The 24,768-nt window shown below is 33.4% G+C and overlaps 2 protein-coding genes across 5 annotated transcripts; both read left to right on the plus strand.

Annotated features, from left to right (window-relative positions):
- Positions 1 to 10,678: 10,678 nt before the first annotated feature.
- Positions 10,679 to 15,329, plus strand: LOC121209898 (uncharacterized). Of its 3 annotated transcripts, none has more exons than XR_005905063.1 (2): positions 10,679 to 12,029; positions 12,329 to 12,605. XR_005905063.1 is itself a non-coding variant. In XM_041081795.1 (2 exons), exons 1-2 carry the CDS (start codon positions 11,004 to 11,006, stop codon positions 12,725 to 12,727), a joined length of 750 nt encoding a protein of 249 aa, XP_040937729.1. In that variant the 5' UTR covers positions 10,679 to 11,003; the 3' UTR covers positions 12,728 to 15,329. The 3 variants fall into 3 exon arrangements, 1 of the variants encoding a protein (XP_040937729.1); XR_005905064.1 differs by having other exon boundaries at positions 10,679 to 11,584; XM_041081795.1 differs by having other exon boundaries at positions 10,679 to 11,354; positions 12,329 to 15,329.
- Positions 15,330 to 17,072: 1,743 nt separating this feature from the next.
- Positions 17,073 to 19,891, plus strand: LOC107897819 (phosphoglycerate mutase-like protein 4). 2 transcript variants are annotated; one of them, XM_016823405.2, is made up of 8 exons: positions 17,115 to 17,232; positions 17,368 to 17,373; positions 17,477 to 17,555; positions 18,098 to 18,148; positions 18,246 to 18,356; positions 18,545 to 18,676; positions 19,078 to 19,153; positions 19,426 to 19,891. In XM_016823405.2, the coding sequence occupies exons 1-8, from the start codon at positions 17,168 to 17,170 to the stop codon at positions 19,644 to 19,646; spliced, it is 741 nt and encodes a 246-aa protein (XP_016678894.1). In that variant the 5' UTR covers positions 17,115 to 17,167; the 3' UTR covers positions 19,647 to 19,891. The 2 variants fall into 2 exon arrangements, with proteins under 2 accessions (XP_016678886.1, XP_016678894.1); XM_016823397.2 differs by having other exon boundaries at positions 17,073 to 17,373.
- The last annotated feature ends 4,877 nt before the right edge of the window (positions 19,892 to 24,768 follow it).

Raw genomic sequence — 24,768 nt, forward strand, 5'->3', positions numbered from 1 at the left:
AGAATAAACTAATATATTATCAATAAAAACTACTACAAACTGATCCAGATATGGTTGAAATACTCTATTCATCAAGTCCATAAATATTGCAGGCGCATTAGTCAATCCAAAAGGCATCATTAAAAATTCATAGTTACCATACCTCGATCGAAAGGCAATCTTAGACACACCATCACCTTTGATCTTCACTTGATAATATCCAGGTCTTAGATCAATTTTAGAGAAAACTGCAACCCCACATAACTGATCAAATAAATCTTAAATCCTAGGCAAAGGATAATTATTCTTTATTGTTACATTGTTCAATTAACAGTAATCTACATAGATGCATTGTTTATTCTTTCTTATTCATAAACAGAATTAGCATACCCTATGGTGACACACTTGGTCTTACAAAACTCTTATCCAACAGATCTTGCAACTGTACTTTCAGTTCTTTTAGTTCTAACAGTGTCATTTTGTAAGGAATACAAGAGATAGGCGTTGGTTATAATTCAATTGAAAACTCTACATATCTTGCAAGTGGCATTCTTGAAAGCTCTACATCTGGCAATTCTTTTACCACTGGAACTTGACTAACTCTCCTTCTTGACTCATCCATAATATATGCTAAATAAGCATCTGCACCGTTAACAATAAACTTTTTGGCGGATACAGCAGAAATTATCCTATTCACCAAACCAGTCTGTACACCAGGCATAAATACTTCCTTACCTTCAGCATTTATCAAACGTACATCTCTAGTATGACAGTCTACCATTGCATTATGTCTAGTCAGCCAGTCTAACCCCAAAATAGCATCAAATTTATGAAAACTCAGTAACAAATTTGCCAAAAATGTGTGCTTACCAAATACCAATGGACAATTCTTTATCACTTTATTCATCACAATACTTTAGCTTAATGGATTAATTCCTAGTGGATTAGTTACTAACACATTCGTTTCAGAATATACTACTTCAAGGCTTAAACTCTCTACAACCTTAGTACATATATATGAATGAGTGGATCCTAGATATATCAAAGCATAAAACTCTTTCCGAGAAAAGAAACCAGTTATAACCTCTAGCAGATCAGCATCCTCCTTTGCTTTCATTACATAAGCTTGAATTGACACTCTAAAACTTGGCTTACTAAAACTTTTCCTTGGTGCTCTCTATACTGAACCAGACTTTGCTGCCATTCCAAATCTAGTCTCTTGCTGAAACTTCTGAGGTCCTTAAATAGAATGCTCTGCGCTTACTTCTATATTAGAAAGATAATTTTTAACCTTATTATCCTTAAATCCATATCCAAAACAGACTCTTAAATGTCTCCAACATTCTCCACCATGATTTCTACCATAGTGTTCATAGTTAACATTTCTTATCACTTTAGACCTACCAGAGCTTGCCATTGAAACAACTTGTCTATTAAATCCTTCATAGTTAACCATATAAGCTTTGACTGTCATAGCTACTAAACTTTTACATTTAAAATCTGGTACTAATGCACGAATTACATCTTTTAGCCCTCACTCAAACTTATCACACATTTTTTTGGGGACATATTTTTAGCATAACAACTAAGTTTGACAAATTCTCGTTCATATTCCAGCACAAACATTCTTTCCTATTTCAGATATAGAATTTCTTTCTGTATTTGCTCAACATCCTTTGATTCACATACTTTTCTCTGAGCTTTTCCAGAAAGAAGTCTCAATTAATAATCTTTTCAAAAGTCACACTAACCAATGTTTTCCACCATTGGTAAGTTTCGCCTTCTAGTAAAGATATGGCATACAAGAGACTATCTTCTGGTGTACACTTCAATTCTTTTATCACTTTGCAAACACAAAATAATTATTGTTCAGCCACAGTGGGATTATCACTTTTATCCTTAAGAAATTCCTTAGCACCTTTTTTTTTGAATTTCTTTCACAGGGTCAACTTTAGATGAAGTCACAATAGGTATTGGTGGAGCAGGTTGTGCTGGGCGAACCACTTCAGGCTGTGGTTGCTGAGGCTATTGTGGCCGAGGCTCTTGAGTATTCCCCATAAACTGATCAAACAATTGTATCATCATTGTGAAAAATACATTCCTGAAGGCATTCCCAGCATTACCCATACTATTTGCAAGGGCCTGCTCCTAAGCAGCAATAGGCATATGACTCTTTATTTCTTCTCCAGTAGCTTCTCTAGATTCGTCTGACATTTTCTTATATCACTCCAAAATAAAATTTAATTTAATTTAAACAATAAGGGCTAAGCTAGAGACAATTTCTTATATCACTCCAGTACCTTCGATTTTTTGAGAACCGGCTCAACCTTGACTCTTATACCAACTTGTAACATGCCAAACCTGATCCTTTAAAAAGATCCAAGTATAACATGTTACTACTTAGAAATCATCTTAAATTCAAAACCAGTTCTAGCGAAAGCTTTGTAAAACTTTAGTGTTTGAATTAAACCATTAACAAATTAAAAGTAATAACGTATAAGCCATGTTGCATATAAGTTTAAGTATGATATTGTCTTCAAATAAAGAATAATACTTTAAATCCAATCCATGAAACTTCATAGAGATTTCATTAAAAATATAGCCTAATCCTCAAATCTTCTTTATACATGCCATTCTAAAAAAATACATTTAGATGTCACCACCACAAATCATGCATAATAAAAAATAAAGCAGTCATATCACTATAGTAGCAACAATCTAGCGTAATCCTTCAAATAAGTCTTCCTTCAAACAGCAAGCCTAAGAAGGAAAAGGTAATAGAGTAAATTCATAAGAACTTAGTGAGTTCCAAAGATATCTTAAGTAAGAATGCTAACAGCACTATTGAACCTAAAAAAAATCATACATTAACATAAAGTACGCCTAATGGCGTATATAGAACTCAAATAAACTCAGTATGTCAATGGCATATCACATAGGCTAATACTATACGCTAACTCAACATAACTCAAAAAATTTATTTTCATGTCAACTACATACCCAGATTTCAGATCCAGATACATAGCATACGATCTCATTCATATATATTCTTCACCATAACTCCTCAAGTCATTTCATTCAGTATAGTATGTTTTATCGTGTTCTGTCAATTCGGTTTGCAATATATTTGTTTTATTGAAGGCTACACAAACATATCTTCTCATCTTCATCTCCACATATCAGTTCATATCATATCATTTATTCATATCAGAAGCATTTAGTAGTGGCTTAAACATGAAAATGACTCGTACTTCATATCACAGACATATTAAACTCAGATTAGCGACCCTAGACAATCATTATTCACACACATTCACTTTTCATCCTTTACTAAGAAGGAATACTTACCTTATAAAACTATAAAATAAGGAAGGCCACAATATATGGAAATAAGAACGAACTCACCAAAAATTATAGCAAAGTCTATAAAGCAAGTCCTTTGCCTTTATCATTCGGACCTTCAGTAGTTTCTTGAGCTAAAAAAAGAGGATAATTAAACATATTAGATCACTGATCTATCAAATCTAAACATGCATGCAGGAATCATTAACACTAAATCCAAAATCAGGAAGTTTCCTTCCTTATACACCATTTTAATATTTATGCATGCAGAACTAAAAACACGTAAATAACTCTAAAGATAACCTAAGGTTCATAAATAATTACCAATGAGTTGTTACAAATGTATAAGTTAGTTGAATATAATGAACCCAACTTCAGAGAAGTTTTCTGGGCTGAAGTTTTCAAAGTGTTCAAAGAAAATCAAGAAGAAAGAAGAAAATAAAGAAGACGCAAAGATTTTCAGAGAAGTCACTGCTATCCTTACATACTTAAGTACAAAGACAAAGTTTAGTGGAAGAATTAGATAATTCCACTAACACTTTTGATTCTCGTGATTAAATGCACTTATCATAATTCAAGTATTTTTATTTACAGTAGCTTAGTTCCATTCCAACTAAATCTTAACTTAACCAACTGATTACCTTACAAAATAATAAACAAATCTAATCAACTGCGAACTTGACTAGTTCGCCAAAATATCTAGGTGGCATATACTTAACAAAAGAGTTCGCCAAACCACAGATCTCGCCAAAGCTAAGAGTTCGCCAATTGGCGTAATAATCACAACTCTATACTTAACCATCACAAACATGTTCACAACTCTATACTTAACCATCACAAACATGTACTTACTCTTATCTACCCTTATTTTACCAATTATATGCCAAACAGTAGTCAGATACAGAGACTTCGTCGAGCAGGTTGTTACATTCACAGTTACTCATAAAAGAAGATGCAAATAGTTCCTTAAAGTAATTCGTAGCTGCCTTAGTTATTTCCTTATCTCTAGTTACCCATTCTCCATTCTTATTGCGCAGCTTCCTTATAGTATTTTTCTTTTTGTGATAACTAGCAAAACTATAAAAGTATGACGTATATCTATCACCAAATTGAAGCCAAGTTTATGTCCATAAAAAACCATCCCTATCGATTTACCACCTATGCTATCATCACGTAACCATCTGCTTACCATCGCTGAACCCTTCTTGGCAGTGCTCTCAAAAAGTTGTTCCACCCCAATACCACTTCCTTTGACCCCAATGTTAGTTGTACTGGATAAAATCCTTCCTCATGCCCAAACTTTCCACATAAGAAACAAAATAATGTAATTTTCTCATATCGAAAAGTAGCATAAATGATAGGCTATGATGCAATGTGATTCGCTTCTTCCACTTCAATAAGAGTCGAACATCCAATTGTACCCTAATTCGCATAAAAATCTTTAAGTCCTTTGTCACCAATGTCGTATCATACTCAATAAATTGACTAATAAAGTTCCCAAACTAGCATGCCATTCCTTTTGACACAAGTCCCATCGATAAATTGTGAATTAAAACCCAAAACCTCAAAAAGAAAATGGAGACCTACGAAGGGTCTTCTTTTGCTTCGAAATGGTGAAAGATAATGCGGTGTCTATTAAAAACCAATGGCGTATCATCAAGTATCCATTTTAGATCTATATCATAATAAAATTAGAACAAACTCCTTTTCTCCCCAATATCCGTAATTAAAACTCCTCCCAGCAGATGTCATAAATCAACCAGAATGTTCCTCATCAATAGGAAGTGAACCACACTATCTATCAAAGCACGCCCAACCAAACAAAGACTATAATCGTCCTATGACACCCTTTGCTCAACCCGATCATCAGGTCCCAATTACAGTGTCATGATTGTTACCAAAGCAACTATGAATAATTTGCAAATAAATTATACAATTATTGTGACTAAAAAAAATCAAATGAATATATATTCCCTAAACATACTTAAGTAAATACAAGTTTCGTTTATATATGCCATTGATAACATATAGCCAATCAACCATATATTTATATGTATATATCAAAACTAGATTATGAAAATCAAAGTTTAAATATAATGTTATTCAATATTGCAAAACCTAACCTACTAGGTATATGTTGATAATAACTAAGGGAGAAACAACCAAACATTGCTGAAAGAGGGATTGTAGATGGGATGTTGAGGTTAAAGTTCGAAAAAATCTTGAAGTAAATCTAACCTATGCACTGAGAAAAACGAACCACACTCTAAGAAAAGTACTCAGTGGTATTTCCCTAACTTAAGCACGTATTATTAGAATAACCAATTCTATCCTGAATATAAGATGTATATCTACATATATATATATCTACCACATACTTAATACTCAAAGTTACTAAGCTATACACATTAAACCTAAACATGCTAAGTGCCCAAAACTAATAATGATTCTTCCTCACTTCCGTTCGAATTACATAAACATATCATTATCATTATACTTATACTAGTAAATATTCATTCATACACTTATTTCTTTCTTTAACTACATGTCACTGGCACCCATTACTACTTAGTAAGCATACTTTCACCTTCGCATGCACATGGGTTATTTCGAACATCAATTAAGATGACAGTATTTGTTTAATACCCTTATCAAACACACATGGATTTGTTCTAGGTTTGGGCAGTAATTCAATTTCCAAATGAAGCAGCTTAAATCGCTTATTTAATACAACATCAAACTCATCATTAGCAACATTCAAATTTCTTCTAAATTAACATTTTATTCAGAAATTAAAGACTCAATTCACACATTAACGTCAACCTTTATTATATCAATCACAAAACTATACATTTTAATCACAACACCACAACACAATAAATTCCAAACATAAACTCCTCTCAAATTGTAGCTTGAAGATATCAAATTTTCATTATTAAAATAGTTCAATTTATGAAATTTAACCCACTTCAGTTTATGTTTTAAAACAAAAAAAAAATTATTACATTCTGTTCTAAATAATAGCAGCATAACAACATAATTATAACCATTAACTTCTTTTAATTTTAACTTAGGACATCATAATTTTCAGCCTTTAAATTTAACACAAGATACATTGTTATTTGGACAACATTAGCTTACTATGCTAACTCCCAACTTCAGTACATTAACACCATTTTAATAAAAGATTAATTTGTTATTTTTAAATTAACGTTTGGACAATCACATCCCAAACATTTCAACTCATAACAGTACACCAGTTTCGGACAGTGTAAAAATGAGCATTTAAAACATTTAAGAAAGACATTCTACAACATTTGAACAACATAAAATACACATTCAAAATCATTAAGACACCAATTCGGACAGCAGCCAAGCATGTAATCCGATTGACAATTACACGTATTAACTTGGTTGTTTCCTAGCCATGCACTTCTGAGCAGCAACTTAATATTTATTCTTAAACAATAGTCAATTTAATAATTATTTTTAGACAATAATTAATAGTGCATTTTAATACATGTACTCGGACCACCCTATTATGCACAAAATGGACGGCCCTGTTTATACATATTGGACAGCATAATTATATCCTAGACAAACACCATTTCATTACCGTTCAAACAGCCTCATTATTCACTAAATTTTCAGTTTTAAAATCACCAATTTGATTATATTACACACATCAAATGATCAGCATTAAACCTCATATGGAAAACCAGAATTTGCACCAACAAACAACATCCTTAATGCCAATTCGGGCAGCCTCATTGGTCTCACAAATTGGACAACATAAATACAACAAATAAACTGTCCTTAAATAGCCTACTAGGCTCAAAAACACTTTGCATTTATGCCATAACTTGCACTTATAGTGGTTGTTTCGATCACCAATGTTAAAGCATTCAAATGCCTGTAGAAATGTTGTGTTTTAATATGTATAAGGTTGATCAGACAACAAGATTTGGACAAATTAAACATAATACTCAATAATGCAACTTCCATTATAATTTGCCTAAATCGGACGACAATTAACATGGTAAAAAAAAGTCAGACCTTAACAACTTTACTATAACTTGACAGCCAACCTTCCATATTTCAAACATTGAGTAGTATCTGACACATTTAGCTCAAATAATTCGCATTCAACATGGTTGTCTCAACAATAAATTTGCAATTAAATATAATCAAGTTGTTGCTCGTAAAGCATTTCATTCTATTTACCCAGTCAGCAAGATAAATATATAATTTTAACATTTCAAGTACACAATGCTCGTATAAACTTAAGCTTATGAGTTGTTAATAATAATATATCAATATTATCGGTAATTATTCTATATTCAAACACATAAATTCTTGTCTTGTTTTGAGCATCACAACTACGACCCAGTGTAAAGACCGGATTAAATTTGGACATATTTAATCCACTTAGGCAGGGCATTCGACCACTTCAAACTTTCAACCTTTATTGGCTCAAATTTGCAAAAATTGAATTAATTCAGCTGATCGATTTCGAACAGCATGAACTTCATTCGTTTGTATCACATTAATCACCAATTAATTAATACAATATTACAACATTTATCCATCAAAGTAACAGCCACAACCCAATAAATTTACCTCCTCTCCATACAATAATAATTAATTTCTAGGCAACTAAGTTCCCTTTTATCCTATCAACTTGTACCTGTTTACTTAAATTTAATTATTAATGTTGGGGATCGACTCGATTAAGCAATGAACAAGTAAAAATAGCAGAAGAAATGGAGAAATTGAACACACAAATTTAACGTGGAAAACCCCTTCAAAGAGGATAAAAAATCACAGGCAAAGATAATTTTACTATAATAGCAAAAGCATAAAGAGTACAAAATATGGAGATAAAAATTAAACCTCAAAAACATGAAAACAAAAAACCCTTAAAATGCAAACACAAAATTCTCTAAAAGTGTTATGAGTTCTAATATCTAATGGGTGTATGTTCTAAGGTTATAAAAGAACATATTTATAGGCTAAATTCATAGGTCAAATAATAATAAAATAATCTAAACTAATCAAAGTTTGATTGAAACAAATAAACAGAGTTCAACTAGAAGATTATTTCTCAAATTTAACTGAAATAGGAGTCATACTTAACAAATCTCCACCTTGACTCATATTTCCACAACGTCATCTTTGCCAAAGTCTGCCACAGACCTATCTTGAATTATGCAGGGAATTAACTGAGTCGAATCTATGTTTAGAAACTAGAAGACTTCTAGCCCTTGACTTGTACACTGCCAAATCAAAACTAACTCGGGTCTAATTTTCACAAACACAATGCCCTAACTTTTCAAAACCTGCATCGAAAAGCGAACCTCTCTTTAACGAAACAGTCATACTTTTTTCCCTCCTATGACCAAGTTACCTTTTCTCCAAATGAGTTGACTTCGACTCCATAATGAACGAAGGATGTCTGATTTCATCGGTCACTGTAGAACCTTTCAAAATATAAAGACTGTCGATTCTTTTACCTTTTAACAAAATGAGAGCTCCACAAGATATTTTAATTTCGCTCAACTCGATATTAATTTTGTATCCTTTTGAGTTTAAAATACTCAAGGAGATAAGATTCTTTTGTAAATCAGGTATATACCTAACATTCAAGAGTGTCCTAGTCGTCTCATCCTAATTTTAATAGTACCAATACCAATTACCTTACTAGATAAATCGTTTCCTATATGCACAACTCTACCTTCAACCAAACTGTATGTAGAGAACCATTCTCTATTAGGACACATGTGGAAAGAACATCTCGAATCTAAGATTTACTTGGACATAAGGTCGAAGCTTTCGCTCGTTGACACTAACAAAAAGTCATCACCACTTTCATCGGCCAAATTAGCACCAGCTACATCTTCCTCGTTACTCTCAGTAGTCTTTTTATTTCGTAGTTTATAATAATCTGCTATGACGTGACCTAACTTCTTAGAATAGTGACATCTTTTATCTCACTTCTTTGATGCTACCAAAACAGAAGCTTGCTTATCTGCGTTGCTATCCGAACCAAACTCATTGTCGAGTTTTTCTCTACTCAACAAATGACCCTTCACATCTTCGAACGAGAGTTTGTCTCTGCCATAAATCAGAGTCTCCCTGAAAAACTTGTATGAATGGGGTAAAGATCACAATAATAGCATAGCATGATCTTTATCGTCAATCTAAACCTTAACGTTCTTTAAATAATTTAAAATAGTAATGAATTGATTGATGTGATCTCTAAGAAACTCACCTCCGTTCATGAGAAACGTAAATAGATGTTATTTCAACACTAAACGGTTAGCTAGAGACTTAGCGGCATAAAGAGTTTCTAACCTTTTCCACAAGGCGGATGAGGTCTTCTCTATCAATACCTCCTACAATACAGTATTCACAAGGCACAACTGGATCGCAGACAAAGCCTTTTCATCAAGATATTCCCATTCTGCTTGATTTAGATTCTCAGGCTTTTTTCTCGATAACAACCGTTTTCAGGTCGGTTTGAACTAGAATTTCATCATCCTAACTTGCCATAGATTGAAATTTGTGATAGCATTGAACTTCTCAATTTCAAATTTTATTGTTGCCATCTCTGAACGAGCTGATATATAAAAATTGAACTAGCTCTGATACTGCTTGTTGGGGATCAACCCGATTAAGCAACAAATAAGTAAAACTAGTGGAAGAAATTGAGAAATTGAACTCATAAATTAAATGTGAAAAACTCCTTCCAAAGAGAATAAAAAACCACGGGCAAATATAATTTTACTATAATGGCAAAATAATAAAGAGTACAAAAGATTGAGATAAAAACTAAACTTTGAAAACCCGAAAACAAAGAACCTTCAAAACGTAAACACAAATTCTCTAAAAGTGTTATGAGTTCTAATATCTAATGGGTGTATGTTCAAGGTTATTAAAGAGTCTATTTATAGGCTAAATTCATAGGTCAAATAATAATAAAATAATTTAGACTAATCAGAGTTTAATTGAAACAAATAAACAAAGTTTAATTGAAAGATTATTTATCAACTAAAATAAGAGTCATACTTAACCATTAATATTTTTTAGTGAAATTTAATTATTAATATTTGAATAGCATTAAATCTGAATTTTTGGACAACACCTTGAAACTCATAATGAACTATCTTAAAGCTCATTTTAATACTCCTCAACATGCATAAAAAATTCAGCATGTACTTTACTCCAAACATGTTATTTTATATGTTGAGAAAGAGGTTAATTGTTAGTTAGTTAGTTTAGTCTGTTAGATTAGTTAGCATGAGCTCTATAAGTTTGAATAGATGTACATTTGTTGGATATCTCTTAATAAAGTAACTCGATGCTTCGTATTATTTTTGAGCATTTTTCAACATGGTATCAGAGCTTGGTAATCGTCGTTATTCTGGCAATCTCTGATCATCGTTTTGTCAGCTATTCACAGTTGCTCAAAGAACTGCTTCTAGACGCCTCAGTTCCGGTTTGCAAGATTGATCTTGGTTTTTTTTTGGGGCTAGAAAATTGTTGTAGTTATTCTTGATTGGGTTTTATAGGCCCAAACAAAGTATTAGGGCAGAGTCTTGTTGCTTTCCTAGGGCTCATTTTTTTTGGCTTCCGGCATCATTCTTGTCGGTTTTCTTCTCTAACGTCAGAAATTCTGAAAAATGGTGACTCCTTCTGAGTCTGTCATTGATTTTAATCATCATTTTTACCTGCATCCTTCAGATACTCCCGGTACCTTGCTAGTATCGCATCAATTGCTCGGAGCTGAGAATTACAGTGCATGGAATCGCACCATGAAGATTGTACTACTAGCCAAAAATAAATTGGGGTTTGTCGATGGAACTTGCACTAAAGATTCAATACTAGATGAGTTGGGTTATCAGTGGGAACGATGTAATGCCATTGTTCTATCATGGATCTTGAATATCATTAGTAAAGAGCTTTTGGCCGGAATTATTTTTGCGTCTAGTGCATCGGTAATGTGGAGCAATCTTGGTGAAAGATTCAACAAGGTTGAAAGTTCTCGAATCTTTTTTTTTTGCATCGAGAAATTTCCTCACATTTGCAACGTACTACCTCTGTTTCTGTATATTTTACCAAGTTGCGTACGTTGTAGGATGAATATGATATCCTCATGTCTTCTCCTTCATGCGGATATGCTCAATCTAGACAAAACATTGAACGTATTCAACAGCAGTGATTATTTCAATTTCTAATGGGTTTGAATGAAACGTATAATGCAGTACGTAGTCAAATTCTATTAATGAGTGCATTACCGTCTTTCAATCATGCTTATTCAATGCTTATGTAAGAGGAGTCCCAACGGCACCATAACTCTAGCAGTGTTGGGCCTGATCCTATTTCCTTTCACTCGGCCAGCATGGTACAAAAGAAGCGTTTCACAGGAACTTGTGACCATTGCAAAATTAAAGGACACAAAAGAGAAAACTGCTGTCGGATAATTGGTTATCCTGCCAATTTTAAATTTACCAAGAAAAAGGCCAACAATGGTGGATCTGTGGTGAACAATGCATCTGTTAATGCTCCTACAAATGCAAATGGTGTACCTGTGAATATGGAAACACCTACTATTAGACAAGCACCTATGTTCACTGAAGCACAATATCATTAGGTTTTAAGTCTGTTAAACAAGGAGCCTACTGTTGAAACTGTCAAAAATTTGGCAGGTATGGTTGATGCTGGTCACAATTGGATTTTGGATACTAGAGCCACTGACCACATGCTTTTTGATTTCCAATTTTTAGAATCTCCTGTTGCATGTGAATCGAACTTACCTTGTGTTCAACTTCCAAATGGTTCTTCTGTTTCCTTTACTCATGTTGGCACCTGCACCATTTAACTTGACCTTCACCTCACCAAAGCTCTCTATATTCCAAATTTCCACTACAATCTTCTTTCGGTTTCTAAACTTACTAATGACCTGAACTGTGTTGTCTCATTTTACCCTCATTTTTGTCTTATGCAGGACCTCTCCAGTGGAAGAATAAGGGGGATTGGTAAAGCACGAGGTGGTCTTTACATCCTAGAGTCGTATCGACTGCATAGTGTGGTTCCATCTCCATCTGTTGCTTCGGCTGCTTCTGTCGAGCCGTCATTTCTTTGGCATGCCAGAGTTGACCATGTTTCGATTTCAAGGTTGAACAATGTGTCTAATCTTCCCTGTACGGTTGCAAATAGTGATAGTATCTCACAGTGTCCTGTGTGTCCTCTTGCTAAACAACCTCGACTTTCATTTTCAATAAGTACATCTCGTGTTGACACTATTTTTTCTCTTATTCATATCGATTTATGGGGGCCTTATCATGTTTCTACTCATAATGGCCATCGATATTTTTTAACTCTTGTTGATGATACTCACGAATGACTTGGTGTATTTGCTACGATTTAAAAGTGATTCCCTTGTATGTCTTAAACAGTTTTTTGCCTTGGTAAAAAATTAGTTTTCTACTACCATTAAAATTGTTCGAAATGATAATGGCTATGAGTTTTTTAAAGCCGAATGCACTGAGTTTTTCACTACATTTGGGGTTATACATCAAAGTTCATGTGTTCACACTCCTCAGCAAAATAGAGTCACTGAACGCAAACATAGACATTTACTTAATGTTGCTCGGTCACTTAAGTTTCATTCTCATATGCCTAATAAATTTTGGGGCGAATGTGTGTTAACTGCTTGTTTCCTGATAAATCGGCTTCCCACTCCTTTATTACATTGGAAGTCTTTTTGAAATTTTGTATTGTAAACCTCCAAACCTTTCTCATTTACGAGTTTTTAGTTGTCTCTGCTATGCTACTACCCCAAATTATCGTGGTAAATTTTCTCCTACGGCTATTCCGTCTGTGTTTATGGGATACTCACTTGTTCAGAAAGGTTACATATTGTTCAATCTTGAAACCAAAACCTTATTTGTTAATCGTGATGTTGTCTTTCATGAAAATATATTTCCTTTTGCCTTTTCTACCAATCATTTTTTGTCCTTTCCTACAGCACCTGATGATTCTACCTTTCTTCATCTAGAGCCTTTGCCTGCCATTTCTATTCCTTCCCCATCATCCGTTATGTTTGCTCCTTCTTCTACCCTTTCACCCATTGCACCCGATTCCGCTTATGATGCTTCTTTTCCCCCACTCCGTCGTCCCACACGAGCTATCAAGACGCTTGCTTGGATGAGAGATTACGTCTGCTCCAACCAACCTTCTACCTCTCTTGTAGTAGGTTCTTATCCCATTTCTTCTATTTATTCTGCCTTACATTTGCCTATTCATACACAACACTTTACAGCAACTATTTCTACATTAATTGAACCCCAAACCTATGTTGAAGCTATATTGGATCCCCAGTGGGTCGATGCCATGCAACAAGAGATTTGGGCTTTGGAAGCCAATAGTACGTAGGAGGTGGTTTCTTTACCTGTTAGTGTCGTTCCCATTGGCTGCAAATGGGTCTATAAGGTGAATTATAATTCGGATGGCACCGTTGAACATTTTAAGGCTCGTCTGGTCGGTAAAGGCTACAATCAACAAGCTGGAATTGACTTTCAAGAGACCTTTTCCCCTATTGTCAAACATGTCACTGTCCGGACTGTTGTTGCTCTTGCTACAATCCATGCTTGGCCTCTCTTCTAAATGGACGTCTATAATGCCTTTTTATAAGGGGGTTTGTGTGAAACAGTTTATATAGACATTCCGGATGGTTTTCACACACAAGGGGAGCGTAAGGTATGTCGTCTGCTCAAATCTTTATATGGTTTAAAGCAAGCTTCGAGACAATGGAACTTAAAACTCACTGAGGTGTTGTTACGAAGGGGTTATACACAAAGCAAATATGATTACTCTTTATTTTCAAAACGATAAGGGGGTAATATAGTTGTATTACTTGTGTATGTCGATGATCTACTTATTATTAGAAGCAATATTGACATGATAAATGAGCTGAAACAGGTCTTGCATCAGAATTTTAAGATGAAAAATTTAGGCACCTTAAAATATTTTCTTGGTATAGAAGTGTTGAGTTCAAGTGAAAGGATTGTCCTAAATCAACGCAAGTACGCGTTAGATTTAATAGCTGACATGGGATTGGGAGAAGCAAAACCAGTAAACACGCTTCTTGAACAGAATCAGAAGCTCACCTCAATAGAATATGATGAATCTGCCCAAATAAAGACTGATGGAGATGAAGTAATTAGTAATGTTACAGTATATCAGCGGCTCCTGGGCAGATTACTATATCTAACCGATACACGACCTGACATTATGTTTGCGGTTCAACATTTAAGCCAGTTCATGCATAAACCAAAGAAATCCCACTTGGAGGCTGCTTTTCGGGTGGTTCGTTACATAAAAAAGAATCCTGGACGAGGCATTTTGTTATCTGCTAATAGTAAACTGCAGCTTGTTGTTTTTTATGATTCAGATTAGGCTTCTTGTCCCATTTCTAGACAGTCTGTCACTGGATTTTGTGTTAAAATCAGAGATTCACTTGTTTCATGGAAATCAAAGAAACAGACAATGGTTTTTCGATCATCAGCAGAGGCTGAATATAGAAGCATGGTAGCAGCAGTAGCAGAGACTGTATGGATGAGTGATCTACTAAAAGAGATTTGTCCTACTCAGCTTGACAAGTCTATTCTTCTTTCAGATAGTCGGGCAGCATTGCAAATTGAGCAAATCCTGTCTTTCATGAACGCACCAAGCATATAGAGATTGATTGTCATTTTGTACGGGATCAGATTGGAGAAGGCTTGATACAAATGCAGCATGTTGGAACAACTGAACAGCTAGCTGATTTGATGACTAAAGCCCTTGGAATCAAGCAACATGAATATTTAGTATCTAAGTTGGGGGTTAAGGATTTATATCACCCCTCAACTTGAGGGGGAGTGTTGAGAAAGAGGTTAATTGTTAGTTAGTTAGTTAGTTAGTTAGTTAGTTAGTTTAGTCTGTTAGATTAGTTAGCATGAGCTCTATAAGTTTGAACAGATGTACATTTGTTGGATATCTCTTAATGAAGTAACTTGATGCTTCGTATCATTTTTGAGCATTTTTCAACATTATACACAACCCAACAGCTAGTTGTATAACATCAACTTCATTTATCAACTAATTTACCTAAGGTATAGCTCCAACACTTCCAACCCACATCAACAAACTTTAAACATTTAAAACAAATAAAAATTTGAAAATTTGAATTCAAGAACTCACCTAACGGAAAATCTCCAAGGCAACTTCCATCTCCCACTCGCGCTCTCTTCACCCAGCATTCGGCCTCCCCTCTCTTCTTCTATCAAATAAGAATGAAAGATGAAAAGGTAGCTCCTTTTTTCCACCCAAAATTAAAGAAGAACAGAAAAGAAAAAAAAAAGAATTTCTACTCCCATTGATCGGTCACCCAATTGAATTTCATGCACACAGCCACTCTTCTATTTTTAAGCTATCATTATTACGTCCTTTACCATCTAACTATCTAATTCATTTGTAAGTGACAAGGCCTCTAATTTATTAGATGGCCAGGCAATACTATAAAAAAATAAGTCACATGTAGACATATATAATAACTCTGTATTTTGATTAACACTTTCAGTAAAATTATTTGTCAAAAATTCAATTCACCTATATAATAACTCTATAAATATTTACAGATTTATTTGTCTAGAAATAAAATTTTGAAACCATCATTTTTCGACAACACTAAAAATCGGACTGTTACTCATCCTCTATTGCTTCTACACTACCTTAGAATTGTAATAGTTCCTCTTCTCCATCAATGACATTGAGATTTCCTAACTCATCTTCTATTGTCACCCACTTGTAAAAAAAAATCAACTCGTAAAATTATGAACAAAAACCAAAAAGCCCAATGAGAAAAAAAGACTGTGCTACAAGAGCAGCCTTCAAATTATCTTAATTTTTAAATATAATAAATTCAAATAATTTTTTTTTACAGTTTAATATGTCAAAGGTTCATGATAAATTAAAATATCAGATGAATTGCGATATGGCATAAAAAAATTTAAGAAAAAAAAGTGAACGTTACTTAAAATTAAAACATGTAAGTATAATAAAAAAAATATAGGTACATATCGAAATATTTACCCATAGGCAACCGCACAAGCGTAATTGTTAAACCCTTGATGTGACTCCAAAAATTAGGATTCAAGTTTGTTGTCATCTATCCCTCAATTTGTAATATGCACAAAAAAATATAAAATAAATTCCAATGATACAATCACATTGTTGACAAAGGATGAAACTCTAAATTCGTCTCTACTTATGTTTAAGTTATTTGGTCGTGCATTATATTATATTTATATGTATAAACTCCAAAAATACAAATAAATTTGTATAAAAATATGAATAAATTTAAATTACTTTTACCAGTAGATTTTTTTTAGGAGAATAAGAAACTCTTTTAAGTTTAAATCTAGATAAAAATAATTTAAATTTTTTTTAATTTTTTAATATTTAGCAATTTCCATATAATTTAACAAAAATGGTGCACATCACAAATTGTATAAAAATTCAACTACAATTTTAATATTTAACCCTAAAATTATTCCTAAGTCTTAAATCATAAACTCTAAAAATTAAATCCTAAATCTCACTCAACTCTAAACCTTAATCTAATTTCAGAAACGGTATGATATTAATTAAAAATCCTTATGACTTTTCTCTTGGCTTTTTGCTCCCGTAAAGAATTTTCGGTTTGAATTCTCATCTATTTTTACCAACAATTACGGAGTTTATATCAACGTTAAAAGGATGTCATATCATTCGTAGCAAAACCCAAAAGAATGGGATTTGAAAGATGAGCGCAGTGCGCACCCAGTGGGCTTCACCTGTTTGCCTTCATTTTCCACGTTTCTCGACAAGGTCAGTTAAGATTGCAGTTTGCTTGAAATTTCCTGCAACTGTAAAAACTCTCTTACTCAAACAAAGCTTTGCCTTAACTCGCCACTCAACTCGCCTTCTCAACCCGCCCCATTCGCTTTCAATGTCTTTCTCCAGCTCCAGGTAAACTCACTCATCCTTCTCAAATTGGGATCTAAAGAAACGAAGCTCTTCCTTTTTCTTTTTTTTTTGGGTTTAATAAATTTATGTTAAATTACATTTACAGGTGCATGGGTGGATCTTATGCTGAGATTGTGGTGGTGCGACATGGAGAAACGGAGTGGAATGCTGATGGAAGAATTCAGGTTTCGATTTCTCCAAAAAGATTACAATTTGTTGAGAAATATATTTATTCATTTTTATTATATTTTGGAATTTGGGATTAGCCATAAAAGCCAATTGATGTACTTATTTTAATCATGTTTTCAAGTTCGATTCATTTTCGATTCATAACTGATTAATGGTACTTTGTTTTGAGATTCTGAATATGAAGTAAATGTTGCACATTTTTTGTGGTACTAAAATTTGGGGATTTCGGCATTTGATCAAGCAGGAAAGAAAATTAAAGGTATTTAGCTGCTTCATAGGAGCCTAACCCGGTTATATTTTATATGGATAGACGAAGTGTATAAGATATCTAGCACTTAAAAAACACAGATAGTTTCTTATCGGTATCTGTATAATGAAATTCGTATGATAGAATGCAAGATGCTGAACAAAATCAGGTTACCGAATCGTTTTAGTTTACCTCTTATACATGTTGATCCTTCCTCTTTTTGAATGGATGCCCTGTCTGAAGTATCAGTGTATATTTCTACTCTGATTAGTTTAATTTATCTTGTGATAGGGGCACCTGGATGTGGAATTAAATGAAGCTGGGAAACAGCAAGCAGCTTTAGTATGTTACTTACAATATATCTTTTTGCTCACATGACATATATTCACTGATGTTAATGCTGTAAGCTCATTCTTTGTCCCCTGCCTCTCACTTGTAGGTGGCTGATCGTTTATCAAAAGAGCCTAAGATATCCGCTGTATATTCATCTGATTTAAAGCGAGCCCTTGTGACAGCTGAGACAATTGCAGCTAAGTGTGGTGGGTTAGAGGTATGAATCTCAAAGCAATGACTATTGGAGTTAGATATGTTAAAATATATGTTTTACTGTTGTAAAGGCAGTGGTTTAGAATTCTGTGTTTCAAGTTTTTCATGAAATAGAAGTTGTCTATAGCTTGTAAGAGTTTGGCATTCTATGTCGAGTTTTTTTTTTAATCTTTTTCATTGGATGCAAACCAGGTTATAACAGATCCAGACCTAAGGGAGCGGAATTTAGGGGAACTACAAGGCCTTGTATTTCGTGAAGCAGCCAAACTTAGTCCCAAAGCTCACAAGGCCTTTTTATCACACAGAACAGATCAAGATATACCAGTAAGTTGGGATTGATTTTAACTTGAAAGACAACATTTCTGAATCTTGAAAGGAAGTTGTTGCTCTGGCTTTGTTAAAATTAGCACATGTTCTCTATTTAAATCAGCTACATGTTAGCGAGACAATTTCTGGCTTTGGCTTTTATAATATTGAATATAATTTGGTGAATTATGTTTAAGTAACAATCATCATTTGAAGCATGGATCTATAACATATAAGTCTCAAGTTAAACATCACAACTTCTGGTCAAGACAGAAGGCCTTAGTTTTCAATAACACGCTAAGGATGGAATGGATCAAATTGAATCTACTTTTTGTTTTCTTGATTTTGTGACTACCATCCTCTCCCTTCCTTGATTTATATTATGTTTAGGTGCCTAATCTGATTCAGTTAATATTCAGGGTGGTGGAGAAAGCCTAGACCACCTCTTTCAGCGCTGCACATCTTCATTGCAGAGAATTGGCAACAAGCATAAAGGTATGCCGGATCATTTGTCAAAGGGTAACCCTTGAATCATAGGTGTATGGTTTATGGACAGTTTGTTGTTATTATTTGTGTATTTTTAATACGCTTTGAAACTTCAGTGCATTCTATAATAACCAGGTGTTTTTGCTGTAAATATCTGAACCATATATCTTTGAACAACTTTATTTTCTTATTTGCCTTTAGATTGCCCTGTATTACCTTATAACATCACCTGGACTAATTTTGGGTTCAAATATCTGAATTGTTGCTTTTCTCTGTGATAGGAGAGCGAGTTGTTGTGGTTTCCCATGGTGGTGTCATTAGATCCCTCTACAAGCGTGCTTGCCCAAATGGGAAGTCTGGAGGAAAGGTGCTTAATACATCTGTAAACATATTTCACTTGTGTGATAAGGAATGGACCATAAAATCCTGGGGTGATGTTAGTCATCTCCAACAAACAGGATATCTGGAGTCGGGTTTCGGAGGGGACAAAACATCTGGTTAGTTTGTTATAGTTGATACTTGATATGCCATAGTATTGTTTTAGGCAGCAGCATGGGTTATGTCTCTTCTTAATAAGATTCTGGAGCAGCTCTTGCATAAACATTTATTAGTGAGGCAACTTTTATTTTAATTACCATCTGAAAGGCGTGTGTTTTCCAACTACAACATGTTAGTATAGGATCAACTATACTAAGTCTAGGGTCTTTGACCAAACATTTTCTTGAAAGTAGTATGGCATTTCTATTAAGCATCCTCCCTTATTACAAAGTCATGTAATGCCTCTGGGTAATCAAAACCAAAGTAAACAGTTTCATCCCAATCCTGCGCCGGTTTAGCTAAATGGTGTGCAGCATGATTATTGGTTTTCAAAGGAAAAAAAACTGTAAAATGTAACGGGTTTTAACATAGGCTTAATTCACGATTTAGCCCTAAATCTCTTGAAGTATATCCATTCTTTCATTTTGATATCCAATTTTTTTTTGTCTTAATTTGGTATCTAAAGTATCAATTTTTTCTATTTTTGGTTCATTTTTTAATAGATGTTTAAAAATATTATTAGGCAACTTTGGCCAATTAAAAAGCGTCATGTGGCATGTTTTGGCTAATGAAAAAGTCGTATAACAATTAAGTTTATTTAAAATAAAAATATTAAATTTAAATTAAAAAATAAAAAATATAATATTAAAAAATTATTGATTAACTGTTGACTAGTCACATAGCGGTATTAGAACATGTCATATGTCCTTTTTTTTAAATTTTTTAGTATTATATATTATATTGATTAAAAATGTAAAAACCATCTATAATATATATAAAAATATTTAAAAAGTTTAAAAATATTTTTTTATAAAATTCTAAAATATATAATTATAAATTTAAAAGTCAAAATAATATATAAAAATTGAAAAATGTTATAAACATACTATTTAAATTTCAAGTAATTGCAAAAAACAAAACTTGAAATTTAAATGCTTTTTTTAGAATTTTAGAATTATATATTTTAGAATTTTATAAAAAATTATTTTAAACCTTTCTTAAAAATATATATTTACAATTTTTTAATAATTTTTACAATTTTTTTACTTTTTTTAAAATAATATTATTAGTTTCAACTAACTTCTTTCCAATTATCGTATTTTTTGTGAACTTTTTTTATAATTTTTTAATAAATTGTATTTTTTCTAGATTATATATATATCTAATTTTTAATACATTTTTTATATTTTTAATATGTATATATATTTAATAAAAGAAAATATTTTTTTACATAAAGGTACCATGAGGCGTTTTGTGATTAGTTATAAGAATTTTTTTTTAATATTTGTGAAAAAATGGACTAAAAAAATATAACAGAGGCATACTTTAGATACTAGATTGGGAAGTGAGTGTACTTTAGGTACCAAATTAGGACAAAAAAAGCTAAAGTATCAAAGTAGAAAAACAAGTATACTTCAAGAGCCAAATTGTGAATTAAGCTTTTAATGTAACATCCCTTATCCATATTCAATGCCGGAATAGGGTACGAGGTATTACCGAACTTATACACAAACAATCATACAAAACCGAGACGTAAATTTCCATCCAAATTTAAATCTTTTCACATACATTCATATCGTCCCTAAAACGAGCCTACGAGGCCTAAAACATGCATTGGAAGTGGTTCGAGACTAAACTGAGAACTTTAAAAAATTTTACACTAAATAGGGGTCACACGCTCGTGTGGATATGGGACACGCCCGTGTGGGCAGGCCGTGTGGTCACACACGCCCGTGTCCCAACCTCGTGTAACTCTCTATTTGTCACCCAAGATCAAATTGAAGACATACGGCCAAGTCACACGCCCATGTGCTAGGCCATGTGGTCGATTTAAATTTTACGATTTTTCATAAAATAGGTGCAGACTTCACACGTCGAGGGCACACACCCGTGCTTGAGGCTGTGCCATCCACACGGCTGAGACACACGCCCGTGTCTCTGCCCATGTGCTCAACCTGAGCATTCTGTTTTGCAACAATTAAGGTGCACGGGACACACGGCCATAACACACGCTAATGGGGCAAGCTGTGTGTCACACACGGCCTAGACACACGCCTGTGTGTCTACTCGTGTAGACAAAAATAAGGCTATTTACCAAGCCATTTTGTCACCCTTAAATGCACACACCTACACCACATAACATAACACCAATTCAAGCATATACATACAACCAAATCAACCACAACCAAGACATCAACACATCATTTACATGCTACCATTTATCATACACAAACATCGCACACTTATCAGCTCAAATCATGTAATTTCCCACATCCATGAAAAGCATCATCATATGTATATACTTATACCAATTTTTAACCAATTTCAAATGGCCTTATACAAAATGAACTTTCTACCAATATAGGTCAACACATTTGGCCAAATCAATTATGACATATAACAAAATGTCCAAGTCCCCTGTACATTCCATAACTCAAAATGTTGAATTCATTGGTACCAAAATAATTGTTGATAGTGTGAGTGGATCTTCGACAGTCTCCAATCCCCGAGCTAGCTTGGTGACACTATAAGGCAAAGGAAAAGAAAGTGGAGTAAGCTATATAGTTTAGTAAGTTCCTATGCAAATAATAAGCATCATATATAGACATTTAACATACAATTAATATGATGATAATTGGCATGAATATTATTAAGATCTTATAATCATAACTTATTCAATCATAACCTTACCGAAGATTCATCACATATCGAACTCATTACGTATGATTTTTACGTAAATACCTAAGTCATCTCGAATTGGATTTGCACACAATTCATCTTTGACATACTCGTTAAATTACCCGTTGAACCACTTGGAATACTAAAGAATACTCGGGAATCTCGTACGTACAGTACCGTACCAATGCCATATCCCAAATATGGTCTTATATATAGTCTCGTATCGATTCCAATAGCCTAGATATAGTCTTACACGAAGTCTCATATCGATGCCATATCCCAGATATGGTCTTACACGTAATCTCAGTAACCCTAATGTCATGACATTTGTATCCTATCTATTCCTATGGTTCAACCGGGATTTCACACTTTTCGAAACTTTGTCGAATATGTCCAAGGGTCAATCACAATTCATACAATAATAAAGTATTTAAAACATAATTAAAACAATATATTATTTACATATGAACTTATCTCGGTACAAAAATAGTAGAAATGTGGCCAAATCGTCAAACACTTTGTTTTTTCCCCGATCTAAGTCCGAACCTCGTTTCTCTTGATCTATAATAGAAAATTTAACTCATTTAATATTCACATTATTCAATTCAGCCCAACAATTACATTTTGGAAAAATTACATTTTTGCCCCTAAACTTTGACATTTTTACATTTTGGTCTCTAGGCTCGTAAAATGAAATGGATTCAATTTTTCGATTCTCAAGCCTAGCCGAACCTCTTTCATGCTTATAACAACCCACATTTTCCATTATTTCACATTTTTACTACTCATTTTATAACTTTTTACAAATAGGTCCTATTTTTTAGTTGTTTCATCAAAAATCACTTAGCAAAAGTTGTTTATCTAACATCAAACTTGCATAATCCACCATTAAACATCAAAATACACATATTTCTAACATGTTTCAAACCTTAGACCTTAATCATTTCTCGAATTAGTAGTAGAAATAGATAGATCGGGTGACAACGACTTCAAAAATGTAAAGAGCATTAAAAATGGGACAAAAATGGACTTACAATTGAGCTTGGAAGTTGGCCAAACTCTAGCTATGTATTCCTTCTAATTTTTGACACAAGGGGCAGAAGATAGACGAGATTTTTGGTTTAATTTTTGCTTTTTAATTTATTTAATTACCAAATGACCAAAATGCCCCTAACTTAAAACATAAAATTTATGTTACTTCATGTCCATTTTTATCCATTAACTTAAGTAATGGTCTAATTACCATCTAAGGACCTCTATTTTAAAATTTCATAGCAATTAGACACCTCTAGCTTATAGAACTCAAGTTTTGTACTTTTTGCAATTTAGTCCTTTTTGCTAAATTGAGTGCTCAAACGTCAAAATTTTCAAACGAAATTTTCACAGAATCATTCCCTAAAACTATAGACCATATAAATATAATAAAAATAAATTTTTCTGCATCTGTTCTGAGTAGACCCGAAATCATGTTGTTACATTTAAAATAAGAATGTCAAGTATGGACAAGTCATGATCACAAGAATAATCACTATTAACCACTAACCACATCAATGGAACGCCCTCAATCATAATGTTGGAGTAGCTTCTATTCTTAGCAAACTTGAGTGCCAAAATGAAAATCTTACCCTTTACTAGATTTGCAAAATAAACTCCTCTAATTGGTTTTGCAACACTTCCAAGAACAGAGCCATCTATAACATTATTGGCTACCACAACCACACCATCACTATGATAACTCATGAAGTATGCACTATCCACATTGAGCATGATAGGATGCTTAATAGAAGGAGCCTACTTTATATGATGTGGACATTGAGGTAAAATAGGCTCGCGAGCAAAGTTGTGTAAACACAAATTTAGTCTTTCCCTGTATCACATACTAATTATACATATTTCAAATCTATCAAAGCAATACAATAAAGCTAGAGAAACCATGAATATCCTCATAGCTCTTTCAAGCTAATTAATGCAACATGTATAATGATCATCTAAAAGACTCATGCAAACCCTGATAATATGGACCTTCTTAGCATAAAGGTTATCCCTAATAGCATGCAAGGTATCCTTTGAAACATTCCTACATCTTTTGCAAGTGGGATGTCCGAAAAAAATGTTGATGCAATCTTGGATGTTGTAGGTAAGGTTCCATGACCAACTTTCAACTCAAAGAGTTTAATCTTCAAAAGAGTTTTAATTTTCCGAATAGAGTGTTAAAACTCTCTATGATGACTTGCATCTAAATCATTAATAAGCAACTACTTCTACTCATAATGTGTAACACCCCTAACCCGTATCCATCGTCGGAATAGGGTTACGAGGCATTACCGAACAATACATCTTATTCACATAAATTTATACAATCATAAACAAAATCCATTCATCTTAATCACATTTTCCCATGTAAGGTC

This window comes from Gossypium hirsutum, chromosome A11 (assembly GCF_007990345.1).
Source record: "Gossypium hirsutum isolate 1008001.06 chromosome A11, Gossypium_hirsutum_v2.1, whole genome shotgun sequence".
NCBI lineage: Eukaryota > Viridiplantae > Streptophyta > Magnoliopsida > Malvales > Malvaceae > Gossypium > Gossypium hirsutum.

Coding starts and splice junctions, on each gene's coding strand:
- LOC107897819 (XM_016823397.2), top strand. CDS start 17,168: ATGAGCGCAGTGCGCACCCAGTGGGCTTCACCTGTTTGCCTTCATTTT. Junction 18,357..18,544: donor CTAAGTGTGGTGGGTTAGAG/GTATGAATCTCA, acceptor GATGCAAACCAG/GTTATAACAGATCCAGACCT. Junction 18,677..19,077: donor GAACAGATCAAGATATACCA/GTAAGTTGGGAT, acceptor GTTAATATTCAG/GGTGGTGGAGAAAGCCTAGA.
- LOC121209898 (XM_041081795.1), top strand. CDS start 11,004: ATGGTGACTCCTTCTGAGTCTGTCATTGATTTTAATCATCATTTTTAC. Junction 11,355..12,328: donor TTGGTGAAAGATTCAACAAG/GTTGAAAGTTCT, acceptor TGTCTTATGCAG/GACCTCTCCAGTGGAAGAAT.